This window comes from Stegostoma tigrinum, unplaced genomic scaffold, assembly GCF_030684315.1.
Source record: "Stegostoma tigrinum isolate sSteTig4 unplaced genomic scaffold, sSteTig4.hap1 scaffold_178, whole genome shotgun sequence".
In the NCBI taxonomy this organism is placed as follows: Eukaryota; Metazoa; Chordata; class Chondrichthyes; order Orectolobiformes; family Stegostomatidae; genus Stegostoma; species Stegostoma tigrinum.
This window is the reverse complement of record NW_026728118.1, coordinates 252,501-270,884: the sequence shown is the minus strand read 5'-3', so window position 1 is coordinate 270,884 and position 18,384 is coordinate 252,501. Positions and strand designations below refer to the sequence as shown.

Sequence of the window (18,384 nt, the reverse complement as noted above, 5' to 3'; positions counted from 1 at the left end):
AGGATGTACAGGATGTTAGTGAGGCCTCTTCTGAAATATTGTCTCCACTTCTGGTTGCCCAGTTCTAGGAAGGATATTATCAAGCTGGAGACAGTTCAGAAGAGATTTACCAGGATGTTGCCAGGTATGGAAGGTTTGGGTTGGCAGGAGAGGTTGGGACTTTTTTCACCGGAGTGTAGGAGGGTGAGAGGTGACCTTATATAGGTTCATAAAATCACGAGGGGCATGGATAGGGTTAATGGTAGGTGAATTTTCCCCAGGATGGGGTACTTCAAGACAAGGGGACATATTTTTAAGATGAGAAGAGAAAGATTTGAAAAAAGACATGAGGGCAATTTTTTTTTACATCAAGAGTGGTTTGTGTGTGGAATGAAGTGGTGGATGTGGGTACAGTTACAATGTTTAAAGAACATTTGGATAAGTACATGAATAGGAAAGGTTTGGAGGGATACGGGCCAGGAGCAGGCAGGAGGGACTAGTTTAGTTTGGGATTATGTTTGGCCTGGACTGGTTGGGTCTGTTTCCATGCTGTATGACTCTATGAATCAAAGAATGGACTGTGATTGAGGGGGCAGGTGTGTACTGGGAACAGGGGAAAGAGTAGATGTGACACCCACTGGTGGGGCAGGGGTTAAACATTGAACTGAGTGCCAAATTACTTCTCCCAAATTAACGATGACTCTTAGAGCAGGGCTACCATTTCTCGAGAAGGTCAGCTTCAGTCCAGTCGCTTACAAGTCAGTGACCCCCCGAAAAGACAAATATACAAGCCATGAATATTCGCTCTGTTGTTTGCCTTTACATCTACAGCACAGCCAGGGTCAGGGGGTACATGTGGGTCAGCAGCACAAAGGCTGCAGTATTCCAGGCCAACGTGCACACAACTGTGAGCAGCCACAGTGAAAAATCAACACCCTTGTTATTAAAAGGGGTAAGAGAACGCGAGCTGCGCTGCTGAATTTGCTCATCTCAGCCGGCAGTGCTGATAGAACATACCTGAGGCCTTTGGGCACAGAAGCAGGGACCTGGTGACAGCTGAGAAAGATTAAGTGAGCAAATTGCACAAGGTGCTGGGGACACCACATCTGGAGCACTGTGAGCATTTGCTCCCCTTACTTAAGGGAAGGTATCATTTCATTGGAGGCCATTCAGAGAAGGTTCACGAGGATGATCCCTGGTTTGGGAGGGATTGTCTTATAAGCAAAGGCTAAGCAGGTTGGGACTGTCCTCACTGGAGTTTAGAAGAAGGAGAGGTGACCTCATTGAAACATATTGGATTCTTAAGGGGCTCATCAGGGTAAATGCTGCGAGGATGTTTCCCCTTATGGGAGAGCCTAGGGCCAGAGGGGATTGTCTCAGTATAAAGCGGCACCAACTTAAGACTGAGATAAGGAGGAATTTCTTCCCTCAGAGGGTTGGGAGTCTTTGGAAATCCGTGCCACAGAGAACTGTGGGGGCAGAGTCCCTGTGTATATTTAAGGCTGAGATAGATTCTTCACCAGTCAGGAATCAAGAGTTACGGGGAAAGGGCAGGAAAGTGGATGTGAGGAATGTTGGATCAGCCATAATCCTACTGAATGGCAGAACAGGCTCAAGGGGCTGAACAGCCTACATCCTATTTCTTATAGTCTTCTGGTTTAAACCCAAGCACTACACCTGAGGAAGGAGCAATGTTCCGAAAGCTTGTGTTTTCAAATAAACCTGTCAGACTATAACCTGGTGTGGTGTGATTTCTGACCTTGTCCAATGCAGTCCAACACCAGCACCTCCACATTATGACAGGCCAGTATCAGGCTGGCGGGTCCTACTTGTAATTCCAGTATTGAAATGTCCAGGATTTGCCAAGACTGGGAGTGGAAAGACTCACGTAATTGAGTCTTCCCAGCTGCCTATCCCAAACTTACAGCCAGCTCAGTCAGAGGACCACATGCATCAGAAAAGAAGCATTGTTCTTCAACTAAGCACCTCCATTTAGTCCGTGACCTGCCTTCTGTTTGTCCCTTCAGTTCTCCACTTGCTCACACTCTGACCTCTCTGTCCTTGCTCTGCTATGCTTGTTCCAGTGAAGCTTAGCACAAACTCAAGGAACAGCTCCTCAACTTTGGACTCAGGCCTCTCCAGCCTCCTGGATTCAACATAGAGTTCAACAACTTTCAAACTCTCAATTCCATGTCTCTTCAGTTCCAGTTGCCACCCCTCGCTGCAGGATCGCACACAAAATCAGACCCTGCTATTCCTGAAGCTGTCACAAGAATGAAAGATTTTTCAAAGTATATAGAACTCCCCAAGATACCAGTCCTTTAGATCCAGGTTGACTGGAAGCAGGGATCAGGTTTTAAACGAAAGCACAGGATTCTGGCTCACCCTTATAGAAGTTATTAGTTAATAGCCACAGCTTCCAGCAACTGCTGAATGAAAGATAAACTGGCTTTCTTTTAGCTGCAAGTGGCTTTTGCTGCAGAGAACAGACAGACTATTGGAGCTAATAGAGATCAGATGACTTCTCATGATCGTCAAGCTGTTTTTCCACCTAGTGACAAATCACATAGTTGCTGTCAGGCAGAAGGCCTTTCTCATCGATAACTGGTCATCAGTCCATAGACCAAGTGACTATTTGTTGCTGAATTTCTACACATCACTAATTCTAGTTCGTCTGCACTTCCTCTCCTGCTAGACACAGCAGCTGTGTAAATAGTGCTTACAAGAACGGTCAGGTTAGTTTCAGCAATCCTAGATTTCTAAACAAGCCCATTTTACATTTCAGGGCACAATCAAAAATTGCAGCAAAATAAAAAGGTACCATGTTTACATTATGAGAGGTCATTGGCCTGAAGCAACGTAATAATCAGCTTGCAAACTTCAAATCACAGAGTTGGATTTGGAGCCTTTGTAAAGGAAAGGGCATGGGAGTAAAAGTAGGAAGAAAATAAGCAAAAGAATTTCCTTAGTTGTTGACTAAAGGCTTAAAAAAAAATTCATCGATGTAAACATGCCATTTAGTCATGGAGGGAACATCAAACTGTAAAGGCTCTTTTCCTGGGACAACTGCAAATGTGGGCTATCTCCATCTTGCAGGATTTAAATAAATTGCATGCTTTAGTAAAACCAAGTCCGGAGCAAGCTGAGTGTTTCCGAGAGGAGGCTCATTTCTGGCAATGGCGCTGCCTTACGTTCTAGGGATGTGGCTTCTCTCTTAATGTCCATGATGGGAAGCTGCCTCACTTTTATCATTTGCAAACTGGTCAGGATCTCAAAATGCCACTGCAGAAAGCAGCCTTGCAGACTGTCCCTCGCAGAACAGTAGCGAGGCAGTGCGGCACAGTCCAGTGGCCCTGTCTCTCGGGATGAACTGCTGGTCAGACAGGCTGCCCCTTGACATGGAAGAGCTGGGGTCAGAGAGAGAAAATGGCTGATGGAGGAGAAAATCAAGTGAACAAAAACCAAAAGGAGAAAGAGACAGAAAAAAGAATTTTCTCCTTTATTCTTTCATGGGATGTAAGCTAGGCCAGTATTTACTGCCCATCACTAATTGCTCTCGAACAGACTGGCTTGCTCAGCCATTTGAGAGGGCACTTAAGTGTCAATCATATTGACTGTGGGTCTAGAGCCACATATAGGCCCAGACCAGGTAGTAGGGCAGATTTCCATCCTTAAAGGGCATTCATAATTGGGTTTTTAAAACAATCAATGATCGTTCTCATGGTTACCATGACCAAAGCAAGCTTTTAATTCCAGATTTATGAAAGAGCATCAAAGCAGGCCTGTTGCTAGCTCAGTGACAGTCTGATGATGCCAGCAGCTCCTCACAAACAAAGTAGAAAAAAATGGATTCAAAGAGAGAGAAAGAACACACGAGGGGAAAACAAACGGACACATTTACATTTAAGATCTTTATAAACCTCTTGGAGAGACATCCCACTTGTGGAACTGAGTTCCAAATGTGGTGGCTTGCACCTCACTCTATCTCAACCACAAAGCATGGACATTCTGGCACAAGAATGCTGGATACAGTGCTGTGAGTGCCATGTTATTTTAGACCATCTCTGGGCTATCATTACCAGCTTTGTTGGTGTTGAAAGCAGTCTTGGCTCAGATTCGTAGGATTGATGGATCTAGCCGGATGTAGGACAAAGAGGCACACTTTCCACGACTCAAGTTTACAGGATAACAGAGAGAGCGAGAGACTCTTGTTCCAAAAGGAGACGGGAATGCAGGATAATGGAGAGAGCAAGAGATGCTCACTCCAAAAGGAGACAGGAATAGAGGATAACAGAGAGAGTAAGAGATCCTTGCTCCAAAGCGAGACGGGATCACAGGATAAAAGAGAGGGAAAGAGACCCTCACTCTAGAATGTTTTGTCTGCAACCAACAGCCAACCTTGCTGCTCTTCCTCTAAAAAAATGAGCAGCTGGAGTAGTTCATGGGATCTTGCTGTGCTGACACAATTACGCTAAAATTTGCACTGTGAAATAATGAAATTGTCTGCAAACTGTCTGACCTCTGAGTGACACAGTATCTTTGCGGACCACAAAGATTCCCTGCAGCGATCACAGACAGGTGAAATCTTTGTACCATTGTTTCTTTATCTCTTGGCTACCGTCCAGTCTAATTTTCTCCATGTAATTCAGCCGATTATGTTTCCAAGATTGGAGAGGAAAAACTCTTAGTGCCTGGAGGACCTGCTGACCCTGTTTGAGGAGTGGAGGGCAGTAAAGAGCGAAAGTTGGACCTTTTGCTGAAGTTTGTGAATATAATTATCCTCCCACATTCCAACACCAGTCTTCAGTGGCCACCAGATTCCCATCATCCTCCTCCCCATGGGACAAATGTGAATGCTTTATCTGGGACCTGCACTTGCTTTGGGGCCTGGAGAAGTTCAAACCAAATGCTTGTCGAGCAGATGTAATAGTTTTTCCCTTACAACAAAAGGGTCATTCTGTCCTGGATATGACATACTTTCCCATCCCCAGGCCCCACTCCAGCCCCTGGCTAATCTGTTGCGCTCTTCCCTCATGAGTGACCTACACCCTCTGACCCCACCATGTGACTCACCCTCTCCTGCACCCCTCTTGGCCTCTTCTCACACTTGACCGAGATTTCCAAAAGACGCCTGCAGAATCAAGTTCTCTTTGGTTGCCATTTACTTTTGGATCACATGTTCTTGCAAAGGTCAGAGGTGTTGTGGAGGATGGGTCACATGTGCTGCACTGTAGCCACTTGTCTGGCATTGATTTCAGGAGCAAAGTTAACAATTCTGTCCAGAAGGTGCCAGGCTCAAACTACCACACACAGGCTGGAAAAACGGGAGCTGTGCTTTCTAATTGATCCGAAACACTGAGAGGAAGTCCAGGGCTGTCACCAACGCTTCTGACCCTGACCAACAATATGTGTGTAGGAAGCAGGAGCAGAACGAGCATCAAAAAGCTGAGGGACAAAACAGCACCTGCTTCCTCTGCACAACATCCTTGCCTGAATCACTGTGTGGGACCAGAAATGGGAGCTAACAGGGCCAAAGCATCATTCCCTCAGTACTGACCCTCGGACAGTGACGCGGTCCCTGAGCAGTGACTGTCCGACAGTGACGAGCTCCCTCAGCACTGACCCTCCAAAAGTGCGGCTCTCCCTCAGCACTGACCCTCTGACAGTGCGGCGCTCCCTGAGCACTGAGCCTCTGACAGTGCCCACTCCCTCAGTTCTGACTCTCCGACAATGCAGCGCTCCCTCAGTATTGATCCTCCGACAGTGCCCGCTCCCTCAGGTCTGACTCTCCGACAGTGCTCCCTCAGTACTGACTCTCCGACAGTGCAGCGCTCCCTCAGCACTGACCCTCCGACAGTGCGGCTCTACCTCAGCACTGACCCTCCGACAGTGTGGCACTCCTTCAGTACTGACCCTCCAACAGTGCAGCGCTCCCTCAGCACTGACCCTCCGACAGTGCGGCACTGCCTCAGTACTGACCCTCCGACAGTGCAGCACACCCTCTGCACTGACCCTCCGACAGTGCGGCACTGCCTCAGTACTGACCCTCCGACAGTGCGGCACTCCCTCTGCACTGACCCTCCGACAGTGTGGCACTCCCTCAGCACTGACCCTCCGACAGTGCAGCGCTCCCTCAGCAGTGACCCTCCGACAGTGCCCACTCCCTCAGCACTGACCCTCTGACAGTGCGGCACTCTTTCAGCACTGACCCTCCGACAGTGCCCACTCCCTCAGTACTGACTCTCCGACAGTGCCCACTCCCTCAGAACGGACCCTCCGACAGTGCAGCGCTCCCTCAGTATTGATCCTCCGACAGTGCCCGGTCCTCAGTACTGATCTCCGACAGTGCGGCACTCCCTCAGTACTGACCCTCCGACAGTGCCCACTCCCTCAGCACTCACCCTCCGACAGTGCGGCACTGCCTCAGCCCTGACCGTCCGACACTGCGGCGCTCCCTCACCACTGACCCTCCGACGGTGCGGCGCTCCCTCAGCACTGACATCTCCGACAGTGTGGCGCTCCCTCTGCACTGACCCTCCGACAGTGCCCACTCCCGCAGTACTGACCCTCCAACAGTGTGGCGCTCCCTCAGCATTGGCCCTCCGAAGGTGCGGCGCTCCCTCAGCACTGACCCTCCGACAGTGCGGCGCTCCCTGAGCACTGACCCTCTGACAGTGCGGCGCTCCCTGAGCACTGAGCCTCTGACAGTGCCCACTCCCTCAGTTCTGACTCTCCGACAATGCAGCGCTCCCTCAGTATTGATCCTCCGACAGTGCCCGCTCCCTCAGGTCTGACTCTCCGACAGTGCTCCCTCAGTACTGACTCTCCGACAGTGCAGCGCTCCCTCAGCACTGACCCTCCGACAGTGCGGCTCTACCTCAGCACTGACCCTCCGACAGTGTGGCACTCCTTCAGTACTGACCCTCCAACAGTGCAGCGCTCCCTCAGCACTGACCCTCCGACAGTGCGGCACTGCCTCAGTACTGACCCTCCGACAGTGCAGCACACCCTCTGCACTGACCCTCCGACAGTGCGGCACTGCCTCAGTACTGACCCTCCGACAGTGCGGCACTCCCTCTGCACTGACCCTCCGACAGTGCGGCGCTCCCTCAGCACTGACCCTCCGACAGTGCAGCACACCCTCTGCACTGACCCTGCGACAGTGCGGCGCTCCCTCAGTACTGACCCTCCGACAGTGCGGCGCTCCCTCAGCACTGACCCTCCGACAGTGCGGCGCTCCCTCAGCACTGACCCTCCGACAGTGCCGACTCCCTCAGTACTGACCCTCCGAAAGTGCGCCCTCCCTCAGTACTGATCCTCTGATAGTGCGGCACTCCCTCAGCACTGACCCTCCGACAGTGCGGCGCTCCCTCAGCACTGACCCTCCGACAGTGCCGCGCTCCCTCAGCACTGACCCTCCGACAGTGCCGCGCTCCCTCAGCACTGACCCTCTGACAGTGCGGCACTCCCTCAGTACTGACCCTCCGACAGTGCGGCGCTCCCTGAGCACTGAGCCTCCGACAGTGCCCACTCCCTCAGTACTGACTCTCCGACAATGCAGCGCTCCCTCAGTATTGATCCTCCGACAGTGCCCGCTCCCTCAGTACTGACCTCCAACAGTGTCCACTCTCTCATTACTGACTCTCCGACAGTGCTCCCTCAGTACTGACTCTCCGACAGTGCGGCACTCCCTCAGCACTGTCCCTCCAACAGTGCAGCGCTCCCTCAGCACTGACCCTCCGACACTGCGGCTCTCCCTCAGCACTGACCGTCCGACAGTGCGGCACTCCCTCAGCACTGACCCTCCAACAGTGCCCACTCCCTCAGCACTGACCCTCCGACACTGCGGCTCTCCCTGTGCACTGAGCCTCCGACAGTGCCCACTCCCGCAGTACTGACCCTCCGACAGTGCCCACTCCCGCAGTACTGACCCTCCGACAGTGCGGCGCTCCATCAGCACTGACTTTCCGAAAGTGTGGCGCTCCCTCAGCACTGACCCTCCGACAGTGTGGCACAGCCTCAGCACTGACCCTCTGACAGTGCGGCGCTCCCTCAGGTACGACAGCGTGCGTGTGCGTGAGCATGTGTCTGACTGTGAGAGAGTGTGTGTGTGTGCCTGTGTGTGTGTGTGTGTGTGTGTGTGTGTGCGCGCGCGAGCGTGAGAGTGTGTGCGCGTGTGTGTATGAGAGAGAGGGAGAAAGACAGAGAGAGAGAGCATGAGTGTGTGTGTGGGGCTGTATGTGTGCATGTGCGTGTGTGCACGTGTGTGTGTGTGTGTGTGTGTGTGTGTGTGTGTGTGTGTGTGTGTGCGCACGTGTGTGTGTGTGTGTGCACGTGTGTGTGTGTGTGTGTGTGTGTGTGTGTGTGTGTGTTGAGCGCAGCGACTCACTTGTGACTGCCACAGACCTGGTACAACTCAGCCTGACACAGTTGAGGCACCAAGTTTCTGAGGCTGCCCTTTGCCAGCTGCCACCATCTCAACTACCTGCTGTTCTCTGTGGCCATGGATAATGCCCCATAGCTCCCTTCAAGCTGCACTGTGGAGGGAAACTCTGAGGAAAGGAGGGTCTTTTACTGATTCCTGACCAACCGCCCTCAGTACCAGTTGAATATCTGACAAGTGAACTCTCCAGGTGGAGGCTGCTGGGAGCCTTCAGCGTGGAGGTCACTTACAGGTTGCCAAGTTCACGTACACGGGGATGAGGTCAATACAGAGGGAGGTCATGTACAGGTGGCAGAGGTCACATACAGAATTCAGCGGTCATACACTGTATGCAGAGATCATGTACAAAGGGCAGAGATCATGTAATGGGGGCCCAGGTCAGGTACAGGGGTTGGTGGTCACTTACAGAGGGCAGAGGTCACATACAGAGATCAGAGGTCACGTATGGAGGGCAGAGGTCAGGTACGGATGGAAAAGGTCTGCCCACAATTGAACAGACAAACTGCCAGCATTTATTTCATGTGATGCAGCGACCAGATGATTTGAATTCTCTCTCACTCTTTCTCTCTCTGTACCTCTCTATCTTTACCTCTCTGCTTTTCCCTGTTTCCCTTCCTCTGCCTATCTCTCTTTCTCTCTTTCTCTCTCTCTCTCTCTGTGGCTCTGCCATGTTGTGGTGAGCAAGAGAGAAAGAAAGAGAGAGGGAAACCTTGTGACAGTGTGCTTGGCATAGGCTAGGATTTCAACATCCATAGTGCCAAGACTTTCGACTCAAATATAAACTCGTTCCAACTTCACGTCACGCATGAACTTTGATCTCCCTTAGGAAATAAAACTTGTTTGAGCTGCAACACTGCTCTTAATACACACAAAAAAACAAAATCACTCAGTCCAATCTATGTTTCTATAAAGTGGAGAAAAACACCTCGCTCCCTGTGCTAGACAGTTCTGGCTCAGATCCACATTTTTTTTTCCATATTTAGCACAAAGACCTACTACAAGAGAATTCCCATTTGGTTTTCATATCTCTCTTCCACATGTTGCAATAATTTATTTTTTCAGAGAGGGCTAGAGAAAAAAAGCAGTGCCTGGAGGGCAATGAAATGTGCAGTGGTTTGAGTGTAGACCAAACACAACCCCTGAGTCTGTTTCCTACAGTTTTAAGTTTTGAAAGCAGAAAATAGCAACTCACTTTCTCCTTCACCTGGGCTTGTCCCCTAGCAAAAGGACTAGGCCTCAGGCTCCTAACTTGGACTGTTTGAAGCTTTGGGGTTCTGAGGTAACTGACTCTCCCAGAAGATTGGGTGCTGTGATCTCATTGTCACAACACAAAGAACAGGTACAAAAACTGGGGAGTTCTGCTAAAGATTTGTGTTAGGCCACAGTGTGAGCACTGTGTCCAGTACATTGCCACTGGGTCAAAATCCTGGATCCGCATCGCAGTAGACTCAAAGGAAAATGTGCACCAACCTCTTTGTGGGAAAAGGATGGTGCCCGTGAAGAACCAAAACCAATCAAGGCGACTGGGTGAAGTCCAAATTCCAACCGAGTGTTAGGACATTCCTTTACTAAGCACTAGGCCAGACATGAGGAAGTTTAGAGGAATTGTGGGGTATTTGTCCTCAGACCCCTGAAGGTGGCAGAACAGGTTAATGGAGACGGTTAAGATGCCATAAGGGACATTTAACTTTATCAATTGTGGCACTGATTATAAGAGCAGGGGGGGTTATGTTGGAGCTGTACAGGGCTTTGGTTAGGTCACAGCTGGAGTACTGTCTTCTGGTGTCCACACTACTGGTCAGGGTGCAGGGGAGATACACCAGGATGCTGCCTGGGATGGAGAGGTTTAATGATGAGGAGAGGCTAGATAAGCTTGGGCTGTTATCCATAGAGTAGGGAAGGCTGAGGGGGGACCTGACAGAGGTGGATTACGCAGGCCATGGACAGAGTGGACAGGAAACAGCTGTTCCCCATAGTCAAAGGGTCAATTACAAGGGGACAGAATTTGCAAGTGAAAGGTTTAGAAGGGATTGGAGGATAGTCATTTTCACCCAGAGGATGGTGGGGGTCCGGAATGCACTGCCTGGGAGGGTAGTTGAACGGGGAAACTCTGAAGAGGCTCTTGGATGAGCACTTGAAATGTCAGAACATTTAAGGCTGTGGGCCTAGTCAGGGAGAGTAAGATTACTGCAGACGGGTCAGCATAGACTTGATTAACCGAAAAGTCTTTAAGGTACAGCTCCATGACTTAGGAACCCACAAGTCTCACAGTGATCTGATATTTAGTTATAGATTAGAATGCCAGACAAGATCAGTGTGGGTTAGGCCCCACAGAGGGGAGAGTGCGTGCCAGACAAACTCAAACAGTACCTGTCAGATCAAACGGCAGCTGCTGGCAGTCGGTGCCATTCGTGCCCCACGCACAAGAATAGACAGCACCGCCCTCGGTTATGTTCGGCTGACTGGTGTTAGCTCTCGGAGCTCCGACAAGAACACTTGGCCTGAAAGAACACAAAACAACATGGGTCAGAGGAAGCAAATACACCACAAACATACGCTTCGAGCACAGTTTACCCTCATGGCCACCGAGATGAAATGCAGCAACAACACTTTGTATCTAACCCCGTGCTGTCCTTATCCTGGCAGTATTTGATGAGGGCACAGTGTAGAGGGAGCTTTACTCTGTATCCAACCCCGTGCTGTCCTTGTCCCTGGGAGTGTTTGATGTGGGGACAGTGTAGAGGGAGCTTTACTCTGTATCTAACCCCACGCTGTCCCTGTCCCTGGGAGTGTTTGATGTGGGGACAGTGTAGAGGGAACTTTACTCTGTATCTAACCCCGTGCTGTCCCTGTGCTGGGAGTGTTTATTGGAAATGGCGTGTAGAAAGCCACTCGCGATAGGTTTAGGGTTAGGGGGCAAATTTCTGGCACAGAAGGCATTCAAGCGGCATCCATTGAGACTAACATATTAACTGACAAGCTCATTGGCAGTCCAATTCAGGTATGTCAGCCTGAAACATTTGTGTGATATTCCTCTCTCCGAGGTGCTGACTGAGTCATTACATGTTTTGACAACGATAAGATCAGAGGCGACCCCTGAAGAAAACAATCGACAACATCAGACATGTTAGTGTCTCTTATACTTTAACCCTCAGGGGCAGCGTGCAAGTGGGGCTGTGCTGACACAGAGGCAGTGTCCCTATCTCTAAGCCCAGAGGTCTGGGTTCAAGTTGCACCTTGCTTCAGAGGTATGTCATCGCAAGGTGATTTGAAAACACAGCCCCTAGCAGAGCTTTACCATCATCTTACATCTGCTGGAACTAGCTGAGGAAACCTTGCACCGATCCACTGCCAACAACCCTTCTTATTGGTACCAGTCTAAATGTCTGGGCAAGGATGCCCATTAAACCCCCATTCAAGTCCTAACTTCCTTGACCAACATCTGCCAATGTCAGCACGCAGCAGCAACTGTGAAAGGTTCAGTGCCAGTGGAAGTACTGGCTTTCTACCACTGGCACTGGAGACAGAGATGAATGAGGGTACAGCTTGGGCAAGACCAACAGTAGGTGGTGATACTTGACCAACTTTGACAGTGCCAGCTTGAACAGCCAGGGTGAGGGAGGTGGAGGCACAGCTTTGGCATGGTGGGGTACATCCACTTTGGATGACTGCTACCACCTGCTCTATCCAACTCCAGCAGGCTGGTAAAGGTGCCAGAAATATTGTACCATCTGTGTACTCAGGTTTGGAGCATTTGCTTAACCTGGCACTGCCAATTCCACCCATGGGACAGACTGTACCTTACAGAAACACTTCTTGCAGGGAAAGGGGCTTTCAATGATCCACTTTGGTGCAGTGTCAACTCATTGATGTGTCAATGCAAACGTCACTGCTTCAGGCAGCACCCACAGCCCTGTGACATTATCCATTGCGAACAGTGATCCACGCTTGCCCATGACAGAAGCAGCGGGTATCTCTGGCTCAAGTAATCACTGCAAGACAGCCAACCCCGCAGCGCCCCCCCCCACCACCCAAACCCAAAAAGACCTTTGCTCCTCACACTCAGTGATCACCCTCAGAGTGAGAACAGGCTTAGAAATATCTGCCAGGCAGAGAGAGGGCCGAGATGAGGCGGCAGTATGGGCAAAGTAGAAGTGGAAGAAGTGGGTAAAGGGGGAGTGGGTGGGGGCGTTTATGGTGCTCTGCAACCAAACTCTCAGTTTAATGAGATGGGCACCTCGTGAGAAATTCAGAGGCTCAGCCTAAGGTTCTGGGGATTTGAGTTCAAATGCTACCCGGTGATTTTGATATTTTCCTAATGCTCGGAAATATTTCAGGAGAAGGCAGGACTTGATCCCAGGTCTGCTGCCAATTAAAACTCCACTTCAAAATGAGGAATCAATGGTGATCATTGATAGCTGTCATTAAAAACCCATCTGGTTCACTAAGGTCCTTTAGGGAAGGAGATCTGCCATCCTTATCTGGTCTGGGCTTAAATTTCAGAGACCCAGCTAACATTCTGGGAACCTGAGTTCAAATCCCACCACAGGCCGATGGTGGAATTTGAATTCAATAAAATATCTGGCATTAAGAATCCAATGGTAGCCCTGAATCCATTGTCGATTGTTGGAAAAACCCATCTGGTTCACTAATGTTCTTTAGGGAAGGAAACTGCCATCCTTACCTGGTCTGGCCTACATGTGACTCCAGACCCACGACAATGTGGTTGACTCTGAACTGCCCTCTGGGCAATTAGGGATGGGCAATAAATGCTGCCTGGCCAGGGACCTCCTCATCCCATGAATGAATTTAAAAAATGTGACTCCAGACACCACAGCCATCATGGTTGACTCTTGACAACCCTCCAAAATGACCACTCAGTTCAAGGACAGTTAGGGATGGGTGAGAAACGCTGGCTTTGCCCGCAATGCCCGTATCAAATGGAAGATTCCTTTTTTTATAAAAGGTAGTTGCACCCCTTCCTCTGTGCTGATCCATTCAGCAGGGCATCCATTCCAGTGTTGCTAATGCCTTTGAAAATAATCCGTCTTCCAAACTGAATGAAATAAACTTCAATTAGAGGCAAATTAGCGACAGCACACGGTCGCGGCACACCCTGCCCAGTATCTGATTATTCAAAGTCTGATTGCTGGCACAGTGCCAGTGCTTTGATACAGAATATGTAGCCCTTGGTACTTGGCACCCAATTGCCTTGTTCCAATTCTTGTGGTGCAGCTATCTCCGAAAACAAGTGTTTTATGATCTTGCCACAGATTATGTCTGTTTTGCCGCCCTGCAACCCAGTCCAGATTCAAATAATTTTCAAAGCAAAGGACAAGGTGGTAACTTCAAACTTCCCCTGAGGATGGTACCAGGGCACAGGCCTTCAGGACAGGACCATGAGTCCTGAAGAAGGGTTCTGATCCGAAATGTCAGTTTTCCGGCTCCTCTTATTCTGCCTGGCCTACTGTGTTCATCAAGCTGCACACCGTGTTATCTCAGATTCCGGCATGTGCAGTTCCTACTGCATGAGTTAATCCTGTTCCTGAGTCCCATGTGATTTTTGGTGGGGTGGGGTGGTGGGGGGGGGGGGGTGCAGGGGTGTCTCGCTGGGAGCACAATTTTGCCAAAGAACTTGACCTCACTTTTTGCCCAGCCCTTCGGAGCCCAGGCGTAAACGGCTGGCATTGTGGGTACGTGCAGAGAGTCCTGGAAGGGGGCAGTTCCACTGCAGTGCCCACAAAGCGGTGGCTCAGTGGTTAGGACTGCAGATTCACAGCGCCAGGGACCCAGGTTTGACCCCACCCTCAGGCGACTGACTGTGTGGAGTTTGCACATTCTTCCCGTGTCTGCGTGGGTTTCCTCCGGGTGCTCCGGTTTCCTCCCACAGTCCAAAGATGTGCTGACTAGGTGGATTGGCCATGCTAAATTGCCCGTAGTGTTCAGGGGTGTGTAGATTAGGATTATAAGGGGATGGGTCTGGGTAGGATGCTCCGATAGTCAGTGTGGACTTGTTGGGCCGAAGGGCCTGCCTCCACACTGTAGGGAATCTATGATTAAGGCGGGCAGTGGGTGAGGCCATGCCCGCTGTTTTGCCTCCCATCCTGAAAGACAAAAAGTTACAGTCAATCAAGTGCTGAAAAGTGCTCCCCACCCCGCCATGCAGGCAGCCAAACAATGAACAGCAAGATCCCACAAATGAACCACAGACTGTCAGTGATATCAGTTTTGGAGATAAATACTGTACGGCACTCGGGCTCAGGCTAAATACTAAGTGTGTGGTTGTTAAATACAGGGTTTGGAACTGAGAGTCCAACTGAATGAACTCAGTCTCTCACACAGTGCAGTCATGTGTATACTGGCCATTTGTAGAGAAAGCTGGTGAGAGACAGCCTGGCAGTAGGATCTAATTTCATATCGAAACCCGCATGCTGTAAATCTGACCCAGATTAACCACACATTATCACCCTTGCGATCTCCACATCAGGAAATGGATGTGGACCAGGTAAGAACATAGAACAGTACAGCATAGTACAGGCTCCTCGGCCCACTTTGTTGTGCCGACCTATTATCCTCCTAAGATCATTCTACCCTGCATACCCTACATTTTACTATCCTCCAAATGTCTATCCAAGAGTTGTTTAAACATCTCTAATGTATCTGACAAGCTAGTAAGCTAGCCCCAACCTCACTCCAAATAAAACTCCCGCTTCAAACAGCTAGAAGGTGAATATAACCTTTCATGCTTCTCAAACCAGGTCTGCTTTCCCCATTCCCCTCTACCAATTCACTAACTCAAATGGATTAGCAGGTAGAGGCAGCAAGGTGCTGCTTACAATTAGCTTCAGGACCTCTGAGAAAGGGGGCAGTAAAGATTCATGTGGCTTCCTTTCCTCCTTGCTTGGTGGTCCTTCCCGCCAGGCAATGAGGCTCAGCACTGCCTCTGTGATCGAATAGCCTGCACACACAGCACGAGATGGTGAGGTGGCAGTGCCCATGGACCCATACTCCAGCCCAGACCGAAGAGGAGGGAAAATGGTGGGTTGGACTGGGCACTTGAGAATTGGGCCACCCTACCCTCAGCAGGGAGGAATCAGACTGGGAGCTGGACTGGGATCACATTGTGCTTGAGGGAAGTCAACCATTGAGACGACTGAGCTGTCAACGGGATGTTCCCTCCCTTCACTCCACACCGCGCCCTCCAGCCGGTTTTTTTCCCCCAAACCTCACTGAGAAACTTTCTGACACACTCAACTTCCCTCCACCCACACAGATGTGAATTAAGAGATTTGTAACTTGATCCAAATTTTGACAGCTCTCTCTCTCTCTCTCTTTTCTGTCTCTCCGCCCTCAACACTGTTAAAAGACTTCGCCCAACTCTCGCTGTTCTGGCCAATCTTTGCATCAGAGACAGAAATCTCTTCCTTTTTTTCTGGTGGCCTTCCAGCAGGAACAGCCTTAAGTGCGTACACTAAATACAAAACCTTACTCCCACACAAATGATTGCTTCTGAGGCATTATTTCTGGTCTGTTTTAACAAAAGTGAGGCATCTCAGATGGTTGCATTTGCAAACACTTGCTCAGCCCCCCAAAGGGCATTGCTGCAGTATAGAAACAAAGATGATAGGAGTCGGCCACTTGGCTCTTTGAGCCTGTTATCCCTATGATCATGTCTGATCATCCAATTCATAGAGCTGCACAGGACAGGCCCTTCGCTCCAACTCATCCATGCCGACCCAGATATCCTAAATTAATCTAGCCCCATTTGCCAGCATTTGGCCCATATCCCTCTAAGCCCTTCCTATTCATGTACCCATCCAGATGCCTTTCAAATGCTGTAATTGTACCAGTCTCCATCACTTCCTCCAGCAGCTTCTTCCATTCATGAACCACTCTCTGTGTAAGAAACGTTGCTCCTTAGGTCCCTTTTGAGTTTTTCCCTCTCAACTTACAATAATGCCCTCTAGGTTTGAACTCCCCTACCCTGGGGAAAAGTCTTTGTCTATTCACCCTATCCATGACCCTCATGATTGTATAAAATTCTGTAAGGTCTCCCCTCAGTCTCCAACGCTCCAGGGAAAACAGCACCAGCCTATCCAGCCTCTCACTATAATTCAAACCCTCCAATCCTGACAACATTCTTGTCAATCTTTTCTAAACCCTTTCAAGTTGTTCCTGCTTTCTCCCCCATAATCCATGATCCCTTTAGCCCTATGAAATATAATGCGGAGGTGCTGGGGTGGGCAAAGTCAGAAGTCACATGACACCAGGTTATAGTCCCACAGGTTTATTTGAAATTACAACCTTTCAGAGTGCTAACTTCACCCGACAAAGCAGCAGCACCCCGAAAACTTGTGATTTCAAATAAACCTGTTGGGTGATTGCCTGGTGTCGTGAGATTTCTGACTTTGCCTGAAGAATTACATCTTGAAATGTTTTGGCCTCAATGATTTTCTGTGGCACAGAATCCCACAGGCTCACCACTCTCTGGCTGAAGACATTTCTCCTCATCTCAGATTGAAATGTCCCACCCCATATCCTTAAACTGTGACCCATAGTGCAAATAGTTAACGCCGAAAGAATGTTGCAATAACCCCAAATGCTTTTGTCAGCCTGATCCTCTGAGTTGAACCTGGCCGCACAGTTCCAACTCACTCAATCCCTGGCAGCTGAGAACGGACGCCTGGAATCTCGCCTCAGCAGAGGCATGACCAAAATCTCTGCAGACCAAACTGAAAAGCTGAAGGAAGTGGATTCTCAAAAACACAAGTTAAGAGAGAAAGAAAACTAAGCAGTTAGCACAAAATGCTGGAAACGGAACTCGGCAGGTTGATCAACAGCTTTGTAGACAGAGAGAGAGAGAGCAGAGACAGAGTTGCACACAGTTACAGACGGTAACTCAATGTTGGCAATTTCTCACAGGCTTCTCCTGTTATTTTGTGAAGTCATTGAATGCTGATTTCACACAGAGTTTATGATCATGGTGAAAATATATTTTGTTGCAAAGATAAATCAATTCTTCTTTCTTCATCAACCAAGAGAAAGACAGTCCTGAAGTGAGATTATCTACTGTTTTCGTACCATACTGTAACTGGCAAAATTAGCGAAACTCTGAAAAGCCTAGCTTTCCACAGGCAACCTTACAGTACAGGCACATGGACAACATTGAGAACGATAAACTGTTCTGAATTCACAATGCTTGCCGTGAAAAAATTAACTCTTGCAATCTTGATGAAGCTGCTATTTTTTTGAAAATTCATTTGTGGGATGTGGGCATCACTGGCTGGGCTCAACATTTATTGCCCATCCCTAGTTGCCCCTTGAGAAGGTGGGGGTGAGCTGCCTTCTTGAACCATTGCAGTCCATGTGCTGTAGGTTGACCCACAATGCCCTTAGGGAGGGAATTCCAGGATTTTGACCCAGTGACAGTGAAGGAACAGTGATATATTTCCAAGTCAGGATGGTGAGTGGTTTGGAGGGGAACTTGCAGGGGGTGATGTTCCCATGTACCTGCTGCCTTTGTCCTTCTAGATGGAAGTGGTTGTGGGTTTGGAAGGTGCTGTCTGGGGATCTTTGGTGAGTTTCTGCAGTGTGTCTTGTAGATAGTACACACTGCTGCTACGGAGAGTCGGTGGTGGGGGGAGCGGATGTTTGTGGATGCGGTGCCAATCAAGAGGGGGTTGCGTTGTCCTGGATGGTGTCAGGTTTCTTGAGTGTTGTTGGGGCTGCACCCATCCAGGCAAGTGGGAAGTATTCCATCACACTCCTGACTTGTGCCTTGTAGATGGTGGACAGGCCTTTGAGGAGTCAGGAGGTGAGCTACTTGCCACAGTATTTCCAGCTTCTAACCTGCTCTCGTAGCCACTGTGTTAATGTGGTGAGTCTGGCTCAGTTTTTGGTCAATGGTAACTCCCAGGATATTGACAGAGGGAGAATTCAGGCTTAGGAACACCATCGAATGA

The 18,384-nt window shown here is 49.6% G+C and overlaps 1 protein-coding gene across 2 annotated transcripts in view; it reads right to left on the bottom strand.

Annotated features, from left to right (window-relative positions):
- The window catches only part of LOC125448182 (integrin alpha-5-like), a 143,978-nt gene that overhangs the window by 99,125 nt on the left and 26,469 nt on the right, over positions 1-18,384 (bottom strand). For both annotated transcript variants that reach the window (XR_007246666.2, XM_048523279.2), the window contains exon 2: positions 10,793-10,923. Coding sequence is in view for 1 of the 2 variants with exons in the window: in XM_048523279.2 (XP_048379236.1) it covers positions 10,793-10,923 (131 nt within the window). In the remaining variant the exon portion in view is untranslated. The remainder of the gene's footprint in view (positions 1-10,792; positions 10,924-18,384) is intronic.